Source organism: Amia ocellicauda, chromosome 22 (genome assembly GCF_036373705.1).
Source record: "Amia ocellicauda isolate fAmiCal2 chromosome 22, fAmiCal2.hap1, whole genome shotgun sequence".
Classification (NCBI taxonomy): Eukaryota; Metazoa; Chordata; class Actinopteri; order Amiiformes; family Amiidae; genus Amia; species Amia ocellicauda.
The window spans coordinates 4,517,517-4,531,821 of NC_089871.1; the positions used below are offsets into that span (position 1 = coordinate 4,517,517).

Below are 14,305 nucleotides of genomic sequence, written 5' to 3' on the forward strand. Positions count from 1 at the left end.
TTAAAATTAGATTTAGATTTGATTAACCCTGACATTTTGTAGTTTTACCAACTAGCCTATTCAAGCAAATATGTACTGCCTTTTATGGGACGCTCAATACAAACTGTTCAAATCAACATGACTTAATCTGACAAAGGGAAAATGTGTTAAAAGCAGCAATTTACTGCGCATTATTGTATTAATAAAATGTTCTTGGTAAAATATATATATGTGTTATGGATATGTTGTATATATGTTGTTTTCTAAACTTTGTATTTTTAAAACTTTTATTTGAGTTTGTTTATTGGAGTGTTTAATTTCGTAAGGCCACTCTCTTATTGGAGACAAAACCTTGACATGTTTTAAAATATTTTTTGTTCTAAGAGTGGCTCCCCAATTCCTGCATTAAAAACTGAAATAAAAATTCAATGTATTAATATATAGACTAATACGTTTTTGGTGTTTTCTTCCTATTATTATTATTATTATTATTATTATTATTATTATTGTTGTTTTATAGTCGTTATCAGTAACCTAAGAGTACTAGTTGTATTTTAATTGACATACATGTATTGGTGTGTAGGGTTATAATGTGTGACATTATCCGCTCTTCAGGGCTGGTCTGCTCCCTCAGCCCGTGTAAAGCACACCTGTGCGCTGCGGCTGCGGCTGCGGCTGCGCTGAACTTGAACTTCCCGGGAAGAGGGAGGCGGCAGTCGGACCGTCCGGAGATTGATGGCGCTGTCAGTGTGTTGACTGGGGCTTGGCAAGTTTAGGATCTTACAGGTGTGTGTTAGGCACCTGCGAAAACTGAAGGTAGGGGACGTGTAAATAAATACATAAAACTTGTTCAGTTTTTAAATCACAAGCATAGTAGATGTGGGAGACAATGCAAAGCGCCTGATAAAGGGGTCGCACCGTGAGGATTGATATTGAAACGAGAAAATAAAATAAAATGTAAAAATAGTGTCGTCACAGATAGGAAGCAGGAGAAGTCGGATGTGTTGGTTAATACAGTAATTCCACATAATGACCTTTTCAGCGTTGAAATTACTTACATCCCCTTAAGCCATTAAAGAAGTCATAACGAAAAAGACTAATTCAGCAAGGTATTGGTCTGCCTGGCTGTATGGTGCTCTCTCCCTCTTTATGTGTGTGAGTGTGTGTGTGTGAGAGAGTGTGAGAGAGTGTGTGTGTGTGTGTGTGTGTGTGTGTGTGTGTGAGTGTGTGAGAGAGTGTGTGTGTGTGTGTGTGTGAGTGTGTGTATCGCTCAGTTTCTTGGAGCTGCCCATTTTTCAATCGATCCCTCTAGCATCGCCTCTATCGGCTCCCCGAGCTCCTAGATTAGAGGAAAAGGAGGACGAGCGGTGTGTCTGTGTGTGTGTGTGAGTGTGTGTGACTGTGACTGTGTGTGACTGTGTGTGTGTCTGTGTGTGACTGTGACTGTGTGTGAGTGAGTGTGTGTGAGTGTGTGAGTGAGTGTGTGTGTGTGAGTGTGTGTGTGTGTGTGTGTGTGAGTGTGTGTGTGTGTGTGTGTGTGTGTGAGTGTGTGTGTGTGTGAGAGTATGAGTGTGTGTGTGTGTGTGTGTGTGTGAGAGTGTGTGTGTGTGTGTGTGAGTGTGTGTGTGTGTGTGTGTGAGTGTGTGTGTGTGTGAGTGTGTGTGTGTGTGTGTGTGTGTGTGTGAGTGTGTGTGAGTGTGTGTGTGTGTGTGTGTGTGAGTGTGTGTGAGTGTGTGTGTGTGTGTGTGTGTGTGTGAGTGTGTGTGTGAGTGTGTGTGTGAGTGTGTGTGTGTGTGAGTGTGTGTGTGTGAGTGTGTGTGTGAGTGTGTGAGTGTGTGTGTGTGTGAGTGTGTGTGTGTGTGAGTGTGTGTGTGAGTGTGTGTGTGTGTGTGAGTGTGTGAGTGTGTGTGTGTGTGTGAGTGTGTGAGTGTGTGTGTGAGTGTGTGTGTGTGGTGGGGGGGTATGGGGCACAAGAAATCCTCCCCGTGATGACTTTATTGCTATTATTAGTTTTTTTCTTAAATTTGTAAATGGATTTAACTATGTTTTTATATTAAGCAGTTTAACTGAAACTGACATCACTGCTCAAGTGTCTCACTCTTGTGTCCTGAAGGCTCTAGAAAGACCGATTTCAAATCCGACGACAGACGCTCACGACGTGGATTTTGTTTTGATTTTTGTCGTGACGAACCACGTGGTTGGATTTTAATTATTACATCACGACCAGACTGTCAGCGCAACGACATTGTGACCGAATGTGTGGGTTTACATACAGACAATGTAGGCCTATATTTCTTTGTCGGTTTGGGTTTAGCCAAACCCGGCCTCTGGTGGAAATCGTGTATTTATTTATTTATTTATTTATTTATTTATTTATTTATTTATGTATTTATTTAGACACTTGCACTGCATTTCTTAGAAAGTGAAAAATCAACAACCGAATATAGAGCGGAAGAGCATTAACTTCTCAACACGCAGGCCCCATAGACAGTTTACCTAAATTCAAGTGATTTGAATACACCATCTTGTATTTTTGTCAGTGTGTTTTAAAAATACAATGTTGTATTGTATATATATATATATATATATTTGAAAACACTAGTGTTTCTGTTGATTTTAATATAAAACTAGTATTATTCCCGATTCGAAATGTATTTATTTATCAATGTATTTATTCCATGTATTATGACGTTTGAAGTGTCATTCATCAGAATTATATATTCTTATGAAATGTGTGCTTCCTTCTTTGAGTTTAATTTTAAATAATAATACGTTAAATCTGCATTATCAAAAAAGAAAGAAAACGGACAAAGAACAACAAATTAGATCTAGTACTACGTCATAAACTATCCAAAAGATTAGCACATTTACATCCTTTAAATGTATAAATTAGCCAGATTTAATTTTCTTATTTTTATTTAATTTAGACATGCATTTTTGCTTTTTAACTTAAGTTGGAACACAAACTGCGGTTTTAATACCATCGCATTGATACAGTGTACACTGATAAAGGGTGGGGGGCAGAAGAAGTCCAGTTACTGTCTAGCATTAATTGGATGCGACGTCCTAAGCTTTCGAGGGGAAAATAAATAAAAAAATGTGCGGGGGTGGAGTTGTGTAATTGTGAATGAGTCGGTAATTTCTCCATTTTGAGCTTTGCTATGCCTTTACTATACGGTTTGTGTTTATTATCGGTGTCCTCCTCCCCGCCATTATTCTTCAAGGCCATTAATAACATTTCGGATTAGATTGGATGTATGTAGCCTATATACCTGTCCACGCCTGACTCCTGCATTCATCCATTTGCTTGTGTGTTTGTTTTGTACAACAGCGTGTAAACTCAGGCAACCCGGTCTCCAGTGTCTGAAAATAATATCAAATCAGAGATGCACTGAAAAATACAGTCATCCCGCACCTCACACAGACAGGAGACTCCAGTCTTGGTTGGGGGTGGACGGATGTGATTTAGGAGTCTCTTTAAACGGTAGGAGGCTGCGTGAAAGTCACCAGAGTCCGCAAACTCGTTTAAAAGCTGCTCTTTTGTGTGCAATGCCTGCGTTTCCTTCCTGCGAGGAGGATTTCGTCTTAAAAGTACACTTCAAGAAAGTGTCATGGACGGACGAGTTTTGTCGCCTAACTGTCAAGAAGTCTGCCTTTGAGGACCCCCCCCCGTCCTCTCTCTCTCTTTCTCTCTCCCTCTCCAAACGTTGGTGGAAATATAACCAGATGCTTAGCAGATGAATCAAAAGACAGTCCCGCACACACAGGCACGCACGCATCGTTACTGGAGCAGGGGGGCGGCCAGGGGGGTCTCGCAAAGAAGGGCCGGAGAGATGTTGTGTGTTCATCTCTTATCTGTTATTCTTCCCAGCACAACACATGTCATTTTGGGGGTCCTGCAGTCAAAGGGACCGCTCCCCAGACACCCTGTGGCAGCTGTCACTGTGCGCGGTGCTGTGGAGGGCCCGGCCCGGCCCCTCTGCGCTGCTTTACATGAGAAGTAACCCATATGTACGAGGAGGCTTGGTATTGATTCCAGATTTCTACACAATAAACGCCGCCCGAATACAAATAGCTGAAAGGGTGGTGTGTGTGATTTTTCTTTTTCTTTTTTGGGGGGGCTTTGTATTTGTGTGTGTAGGCTGTAATGTTGAAGCTATTTTTGTGTGAGTCTGGGGAACAAAAAGGCATTGATTTAAGGTTAGGAACAGGACGCATTTGGATTTAGACTATATATCAATGTGCAGATAATAGCTCAGGATGTGTGCCACTCTGACAATGCCAATCTAACAACTCACTACGGTCGGGGGTCGAGCTGCAAGCGCCCAGGCACTTTGGGTGACCCTGTTTGACGGCTGTGGCATCACCTCTCCGCCCACACGCCCTGCCAGGGGAAACTCCTGCCTCAGCAGCCAGTCCGTCTTACAGGTGGCGCCGGTTGTTTCATTGAAATAGACCTGATATGAAAGATAGGGTATGTGAGTGTTATAATTGTAAAAACTGGTTTAGTGTTTGAGTTTCTGCTCGGAGTAAAATAAAAATGTATTATTTTAAACATGTCAAACAACAACAGCACTAATAATAAAAATAGCACCCTGTAGCCTCCGCGATGTCGGCGTGTCCTCTATGCTGACATGCCCTGAGGATATCTCTGTGTCCGTAGAGACCCCCGGCTCTCTGAAGAGTGCCCTTCAGCACCGCCGGATAATAAGCCAAGCATCCCCGACAGTAATAAACTGGCATATCCGTCACACATGGGCAAAGCTTGCCAAGACAAAGTCCTGGCTTTCATTTGACTTCTTGTTTGTTGATTTGTTGGTTTTGCTTTTAAGGATAAGAAGGGGAATAATGCTGCATGCTTCCCAAAACCAGCCAGACCTCACAGAGAGGGATGATGTATTTTTCGTTTAAACGCTGTTAAACGGCCAAGTAAATGATGGTGAAGGAAAGTGCTGACTGGGTCTGCCTTGATCTCTTTATCCGCCATCAGCACCACCCTGCACAGCCCGGTTCGGTGGCTGCTGTGTGTCTGGTGACATGAAGGTGATGTTTATAGGTTTTTTGCAACAGCTAAGAAGTGAAAACCGCGGAGGGGTTGACATCTGATGCGGGAAATATTTCTGAATTTCCCATTTTTACATGCGATTTTTATTTATAACGTTTATAACTATACTTAACAATAGGACTTAATAGACTCGAATATATTTTTCCGCCCTGCAGCATGCTAAATCTGAAGGTAAATCCTTTCTTTTCAATCCCGTTATTTGCCGAATGTATCATCACCTGAAACAGACACCGTTCAGACGATGCGGGCGGGTTGGACCGCGGATGTTTATTGGTGAATGTAAGATGAATGGATTTCAAAAGTCCTCATTAAACATCCAGAGGTGATGGGGCCCATCAACATGTGCCAAAGTGATCAAACGACCTGCAAACTTTAGTGCCTCTTCGTCTTTCACTTTCGCCCCGTCTACGAGAAAAGACCAAAGGAAAACAGACTCCCTTGCTAAACAAACTGCCTCTTTTAATTAGAGAATAATACAAATAATATGTGCAAATATACATTTTGTAATTGCAATTAAGCATCCTCCTCCTCACTTAAATTAATGAAACCTCATTTTCCCAATACAGAAAGACAGGACTCAAAGTTGGGTACTCACCTCTCCATGCCTTCTCCAGGGAAGAATTTCAACCTCAAATTGTGCCGATAATTCCCAAGACAACTGTCGGTGTTACTCTGGGCACATAACCCCGTGGCTCTTTCGCAAGGCATCTCTTGCCCTGCTCCCTGACGTTTCCTAAACCTGTGCGTTTCCTTTCCATCTCTCCCCAGCTCTAATTTGAGAGCCCATCATCCCCCTGCCCGCTATTCTCGCCTATGAAATTAGCTCGTCCCAGAGAGAGGAAAGAGGGTCTCCGTCACATCGCCTATATCGAGATAGCAAAACCAGACATTACTGACACGGTGCACCCCTACTTCAGTGACGTCATATATCACCTACTGCACCCATTAGCTTTCCAATTAAAACCGCCTGGACTATGAAAACAATGAAAATAAGACTCTGCCCTCATGAGTGCGTTCAACGCTGAAAATATACACATAGGCCCTTTTTAGCTCGGTGTCTAAACACACATGCCTGTTGTAAAGCTTGAAATGCTGAAAGCTCAAATAAAGTCGTCTACCTGCCGACATGAATCGTGCGGTCCACTAAAGATCCCGGATTCAGTTTGACCACTTCCATCTGTTTGGCATCACAGACTTGCCTATGTGTAATAACGCCTGCCGACCATATAAACTCACATATGACAGTTTCTGAGGTTTTTTGACAATGGGTTTGCTCTGTCCCCTATAAATAGCACAGAGTGTACCGGCACCGCTCCGAGAGGAGAGTTAATGGTTACTTGGACGGCCGGGCGCTGATTGGCCGCGGCCGCCGCTGACGTCACAGAGCCGGGGATAAGGCTGGCCGGGGTGCTTTGAGGAACATGCAGATACTGGAGGCTGGGCGAGGAGCGGCAGTCCTGCAAAGACATGACAGGAGCACCCTCTGGACACTAGCAAAGCACCTAGACCGAGCCAGCCCCGAGGAGCCAGCACTGACCCGACCACACTGACTTCTTGGTGATTTCTTTTTTTTTTTTTTTTCTTCCTGATTTCCAAAAAACAAAGCCGGTCATGATAAAGTGTGTTATTGTGATAGTTGGCACGTTTGTCTGGCTGTGTACCAGTGCTGTTGCCCAAAACCAGTTTCATTAGATGCATCTTCAGCATTCATTCAACTCACACACAGCGGTCACTCCTCAGCACTACACCTTGGCGACTGTACCCTGAAGTGCACACAGGCTATGGTGCTTTTAGTTGTGCAAACATTTTTGGGGTGATTTAATTTTTTTTTTAATTATTATTATTTTCTATTGATTTGCATTGACATCTTTTTTTTTTATGGAAGAGGACCCAGAAGATTGACTCTCCCCGTGGCTTTTAAGGTTGTGCTGCTCTGCTACCTCAGACCTGAGAGAACTCATCACACCTTCCTCTCTTTTTTCCTGTTCTCCTTTTGGAACCTGCGGATCTGTTTGTTGGCTACCGGAGAGAGAGAGAGAGAGAGAGAGAGAGAGAGAGAGAGAGAGAGAGAGAGGAGAGGCCGCTATTTTAATCTTCTTTTCCTTTTATCGACCCGAGGACCTCAAAGCGGAGAAGAAACCAAAGCCGGAGAAGAAAACCCAGCTTGTTCTAAAAAAAAGAAAGAAAGAAAGAAAGAAAGACAGACAGACAGACAGAAAGAAAACAGAAGTAGAGGGGGAAACAAGCGAGAGAAAACAAAACAGCAGTATTTTGGGAGCAAATCCAAAGACGATGGTCCACTGTGCTGGGTGCGAGAGGCCTATACTGGACAGGTTTCTGCTCAACGTGCTGGACAGGGCTTGGCATGTGAAGTGCGTTCAGTGCTGCGAGTGTAAATGCAATTTAACAGAGAAATGCTTTTCTCGGGAAGGGAAACTCTACTGCAAAAACGACTTCTTTAGGTAAGACAGGGAGAATCCCTCTTTTTTTTTCTCCCCTGTTTTCCCTTTTCTCTCCGACGAGGGTATTTTTTTATTTTGTTGCCAACTGTTCGTGGGTTTGAATCCATTGGTGATCACCTGGATTTTCAGATTGCCGGCAGTTGTGTTTTTTGTCTTTCTGAATTTACAGCAGTTTGATAATGAGAATATTATTATTGTTATTATTATTACGAGGGAGTCCTATGCAATGTGTTTTTATAGACAGCCGTTTCGTTGTGCACCTACATTGTAAGTAAGTCAGTAGTAGTTATAGGTTCCGCATGATAGGGACACAGGTATACAACTCAGATGCACACACTGTTGAGTAAAGGGTTTAGAAGCAAATCACAGTCACACACTTAAGTACAAAATAAACTTCTACCTTCTGAAATTTGAATGCAGGGACTGACATGCTTTGTGGAGACAGTTAAGGAAACGCTCCAAATTCCAGCCACAGATCCGTTTATTCAATTTTATTATATGGAAAAATATGAATGATTTGAAAATATACCTATATATACACATACATAATTCTGGGTTATTTCGGACACTGCAAATCGTGATCGGGGCCTATGTGCTATATGAAAAGGCATGCTGCATACTTGAATTTAAAATAGTTTACTACTACAAATGTTGCTTCTTTTAATTCAGTGCATATTTTATTTTTAATTGTGGTCTATTTATTGAACAAAACGGGTTATGTTTTAAAACTATAAACATGAAAGAAGGTTTATGGCACTATAATAAGAAATGGAATGGGAACTGTTTTTGTTTTATTTGGCATCAGATTATTTTATTAATTCTTCATTTTAAATAATTACACGGAATATATTAGGCTTAAAAAACGTTTCTCCCTTCCCCAGAAACACTCATATTTAATCTTAATGTTTTATTATTATTATTATTATTATTATTATTATTATTATTATTATTATTATTATTATTATTGATGTCTAATGCCTATAGTTGGATGTGATGGAATAACTGAAAATCGTCACAACTTTTCCCAAATTAGTCCACGTAATACACAGAAAAACTTGGAATTTGTTTTGGGGGTATTTGCGGTTCCATGATTAAGTTAGGCAGCAAATTAAATAGTTGTTAATTTGAATTGTTATGCAAAGCAAACCGCAGATACATGTGTACTGAAGGAAATCGCACTTTGTAGAGGAGGCAGAGAGACTGCCCGGGTCCAGGGGGCAGGGTGGCCCGGCCAGGAGCGCCTGTCTGCGGAGCCCCGTGTGTTTGAAGACGTGAGAAGCGCATTTGAATAATAAACCCGAGGAAACGCGTAGACAAAACAATCATAGACATCCAATCAACACTGTATAGTCAACACTCGCCGAATACACACCATTAACATAAGGGCACTATGTACATTACTGTTGTTGTATATATGTATGTATGTCCTGCATAATACAATGTGTAAGAGCACTCAACAACAATACAAAATAGAATAACATATATTTTTAACAAAAGTTATTTTAATGGTTAAGAATTGTGTTTGTGTTTATTATTTAAAAACCTGCACTTTTCCTGCAGAAAATGTCGAACAACACTGAAACTGGCGCGCATGTTTTTAAAATTTATATTACGAAAGGGGGATTTTCTGGAAAAAGTGTTGAGAAATATATGTTATGGTTCCAACAGTAAAGGTAAAGGTGTAATATCTCATTTGAATGAGATGGATACTGAGTAAACCGGTTCTTGGTTGCATATGTTGTGTGTGTTATTATTATTTTTCTTGCAGCTGCAACATCTGTGGAAACGACAAAACATAAACTAACAAACCACGGGGTGTTAAATGCCAGATGATTACTCTGCAGGAAACTCTAAATATTAAAATATAATAACGGAATTACAATATTAAGAAGACGTTGACAGAAATGCATTATTATTAATATTATGATAACCATTATTATTAAAAATCGTAACAAAAAATACATTTAGCACACTGTCTAAATAAAGGGTGACCGTCTCAATATAACATTTTGGAGAAAATCGTTAGCTGGAAAAGACCATTCACATTTTATACGTGGTTTTCTGTTTTTATTTCTCTCCCTGCAGAATGTACACACCAGGTATACTTTATTTTTAGTTTTCGTTCTTTCCTTCTGTTCCTTGTTCATATTTTGGATTCTTCTGTATGTATTACTAAAGGCTGTGTGCTTCTCTTTTTGCAGGCGCTTTGGTACCAAGTGCGCGGGCTGTTCGCAGGGCATCTCGCCCAGTGACCTGGTGCGGAGGGCCAGGAGCAAAGTCTTTCACTTGAACTGTTTCACCTGCATGATGTGCAACAAGCAGCTCTCCACTGGGGAGGAACTCTACATCATAGACGAAAACAAATTTGTCTGCAAAGAAGATTACTTAAGCAACAGCAATAACACGAAAGACACAAACCTTCTCTCAGGTAAGGAGACACCGGCGGGGAAGAGACAGATCCCTACTGAATAATATACTTGGATAAATATGCAATGAACGCACTTCTGTTTATGTTTTTTATTTTCCCTATAGTGTTGTTAGATGGTCAATCTTTAATTATGGCTCAGTGTATAATTGAGTCAGTCAGTCTGTAAGTGTCGTAAATTAAACAAATGATAACCTGTGTGTTGAACCTTTCATGTTTATGTATGTATTTATTATTTTGCTTGTGAATATGTGGTTAACTGATAAATAAATATATGCCCACTGTAGGTGTCTACAATTTTCTATATTTCAAATACAATTTTGAAAAATCTCGAAAATGCATTTTGCCGTTGCCTATTTAGCCCAAACATTATCAAATATCCTTACGCCATGTATTATTATTATTATTATTATTATTATTATTATTATTATTAGTAGTAGTAGTAGTAGTAGTAGTAGTAGTATTGTTGTTGTTGTTATTATGATTATTATTAGTAGTAGTATTAGTATTAATTATATTATTAATAAAAACAAACTAAATTGTTCTGAGGCTAGCGCAGAACAAAGCCCGATAGGCCTATATCAATTAATGTAACTTTTTTTTTTAAATCAGTGAATCTTACAAACGAATAAAAATATTATTATTATTATTATTATTATTATTATTCTGATATAATTATTTAATAATAATAATAATAATAATAATAATAATAATAATAATAATAATAATACGCTTTTGTTAAACTATTTAAATCTTTTAAAAAGTTTTGCTTGTTTTTATTCTCCAATGTATTCTTGTTCGTATGAATAGCGGATTTAAATGTATAGGCCTATGGCGCTTTGTTCTGCACTAAACACTAAATAGCATCAGCACATTTGTTTGTTTTATCAATAAGAATAATTCGCATTCATTTTAAATTACGATATAATATACATAATATAAATATACTTCATACACGGGTATATTTTGTCATATTGTTTTTGACGCAGTTACAAAAAATGTATATATTATTATTATTATTATTATTATTATTATTATTATTATTATTATTATTATTATTATTTTCGGTATTGAAGCAACTAAGTCTGTGAAAATTAGCTCGGGTGTTGGGGGGAGGGGGTGATTAAATCTTTATATTTCTTATATTTTGGCGTTTCTTTGCAGTGACGGCGTGCAGCGACCCCAGCTTATCCCCGGACTCTCAAGACCAGTTACAGGACGACGTGAAGGACTTGGAAAGTGCGAATCTGTCGGACAAGGAAACGGGTAACAATGAAAACGACGACCAGAACCTGGGCGGCAAGCGGCGCGGGCCGAGGACCACCATCAAGGCCAAGCAGCTGGAGACCCTGAAGGCGGCGTTCGCGGCGACCCCCAAACCCACCCGACACATCCGGGAGCAGCTGGCCCAGGAGACGGGCCTCAACATGCGCGTCATTCAGGTGAGGCAGCCGGAGAGCTTGAACACTGAGGTCCGCCCACTCGTGTGCAAAAATAGGCCGCATTAACCAATTAATTAATTAATTGATAGATTGTTTGGATAATAATAATAATAATAATAATAATAATAATAATACGTTGGGTATACAATCCAAAATATAGGGGGCTTTGTTTGTGCACCTGGTCTATAATCTTTCATTTGAAGAATAATTTCATATAATTGTGCCCATTATAGGCGATGGTTTATCTTCATGTAATTTTTACCTGAAGAGGGAAAATAACAACACAATATTTGTACAGAAATAAAATAATTAATTCACATTGAGTTCACAAATAATAGTAAATATGAAGGGGGAGTCATCCTTGTGCGAGTTTTGGCATCCGAGGGCGAAGCAAAGCGGGGGGTGCAGACACCTGGTTTGGCACCGGCGAGCCTGTTGGCTTATTGAAAAGGTGTCATTTTAGCTGTTTCTATTTGATGAGGAGCGGGAAGGGGGACAGAAGGACAGGTCTCCCTGGCACAGGCTCTCCGTGTGGGCACGTCCTTATATTTACTCTTGTCCTGTTTCACACTGTGCGCGGTTACCGCAGTACAGACGCGTTTATTTTCTACCCGTTTACAGATTGTTTTTACGAATACTTTTTTCGGTGGTGATTGGAGACAGACAAGTGGCTAGAATGACAGAGGAAGACATGCCAACTGGCGAGAGGCTGGTGCCGCCGCTGGGACTGTTGGCAATGCGGTGGCATCACGTTTTGCGACCACATTTAGGCGTGCTGTGCCCGTGTCCACTCGAGTGGAAACGCACAAATCTGTTTGAGAAGATGTCGGGATAGTGTCTCAAACCGCTGCTCAGAGAAGAGTGAAATAACGCTAATAAAATGTCAAAAATAATATGCTAACATGTTTTATAATTAAACGTATTATTATTATTATTATTATTATTATTATTATTATTATTATTATTATTATTGTAGTTGTTGTTCTTTCTGTTTTAGTATACACTATTATTAAAGCAAGCCAAGCGTGTCCATTGACAATAATACAACTTTTGCGACCACGTTTTTAAACTGTAATTATTATAATGCTTGATTTGTAATTTTGCACTGTATTACTGCACTTCTGTGTTGCTCTTGTAACCGCCGTGGATAAGGTCGTCTGCCAATAAATACATAATAATAATATTCAGAATTAATAATGATAATAATAATCTGAATTTTACGTACAATATGCGGGATCTGTAACTATGCACAAAGCATATAAAATAGTGAAATCAGAATTACTATGTCATACAGAACATGAGCTCATCTCCTCTCTCACCCTGCGGCCTTTCATTCTCCAGACAAAGAAAGCAAGCTGCATGCATCCACATTGGGAAGACAGGTATAGGGCGACCCTGCCAGTGAAAGCGGGGCAGCAAGGGGCAATTGATACCAACCCGGGCTGTAAAACAACAGCCTTTACCAGCCTAGGTGGAGGGGTTATACACAAATAAAGCAGCCTAATCGCCAGACAGCTTTAATGGATGGGGACGAGGTAATGTATTAATATGAGCTGGAACAGGAGCTCAAGTGAAAAAGCGGGGAGTGAGATTAATAGAGTGGCGAGGTTAGATATTTAAGAGCGTCGGGGTAAAAGCATAATTAGGAGGAGGAATTCAAGGGTGGATATATAGATTACGAAATAATAACCTCCCAGAGTCGGTTAATATATCGGTAACAACCCTCCTATTAAGTATTAATTGGAGATTGGAATTCCCCGCTGTAGCCCCCACAGCCGGGGTAAATGGAGGGTTAAAAGATCATTAAAGCGAGGTTAGATCTGAGAGGCTCGGAGTGACGATAATTAGGAGTAATCTTGTCACGGCCGTGCGGATTCACTCAATCACCGCAGCCCAGCCCGGCCCAGCCACGGACCCGCCACGCAACCCCCGCACCGGGGCTGGGAGTCCCGCAGAGCAACTTTCTACTCAACTTTATAATGCTATTACTATTTTTTAATTCGTCTTACCATAATTAATATGAACCATTTTCTTAACAACAACAAACAAACAGCAAAATTAGAAGTATAACCACACCAATAATAGTAGTGGTAATAATAATAATAATAATAATAATAATAATAATAATAATAATAATAATAGGTACTTTTTATTCTCATGCCATATAGGCCTAGACGTCAATATGATATGTGATTAATATTTCTGTTTAAATGCATACATTTGCATTGCTTTTCGCAAGTCTTTGATCAGCGTTGTAATATTTGTTTAGTCATGCGTCTAGTATGGAGGGTTTCTTAATTATTTGCAGATGTAATTTGACATTTTATGTAGGGCAAATAAAACAAAAATCACACACACTCTGATCCCAGTGCAGTTTATACATTTCATTATGAATGGTGTTCCTGGAATCCAAAAGCTCGAGGCTGCAGAACTAATTTTATATTTTACATACATTACACATTGTGGAAAATACCATTTAAATTAGTTGATGGAAATACATACCGCACGGCTAAGCTGGTCTTTTTTGTTTTTCTGCTTTTAATTAATATATTTATTTATTCTTCCATCCATATATATAAGCTACAATAGCATGCATTTGCTTTCTCTCGTTCTTTGGACTTCTGCACTGGCCGAGTGTTGCGCACAGGGTTTTGTGTCGGTGGTTCTTTATTAGTAAGTGATTACACATTCAGCGCCAATCACAACCCCAGCTGGACTTATACCTTCACATGAAATAGTACATATTCGAAATATAAATATGTGTGAAATATATTCAATGTTGCTTTATTTGTGTATTAGGCAACATTATTCTGTGCATGTTTTCTTTATTTTGTGATATTGTTGATCTGCGCTGCTTGTGTGTGTGTGTGTTATTTTTGCACACACTGGACATGTGAGAGCTCGGTGTGTAAAGTGTGCTGTGAGAGCTCGG

At 39.9% G+C, this 14,305-nt stretch overlaps 1 protein-coding gene across 1 annotated transcript in view; it reads left to right on the forward strand.

The window, feature by feature from the left end:
- The first annotated feature begins 6,490 nt into the window (after positions 1–6,490).
- Positions 6,491–14,305, forward strand: part of LOC136718313 (LIM/homeobox protein Lhx1) — a 13,826-nt gene continuing 6,011 nt past the window's right edge. Inside the window, exons 1-3 of the mRNA XM_066696001.1 lie at positions 6,491–7,506; positions 9,708–9,934; positions 11,096–11,373. Coding sequence (XP_066552098.1) covers positions 7,337–7,506; positions 9,708–9,934; positions 11,096–11,373 — 675 coding nt within the window. The 5' untranslated portion in view covers positions 6,491–7,336. The remainder of the gene's footprint in view (positions 7,507–9,707; positions 9,935–11,095; positions 11,374–14,305) is intronic.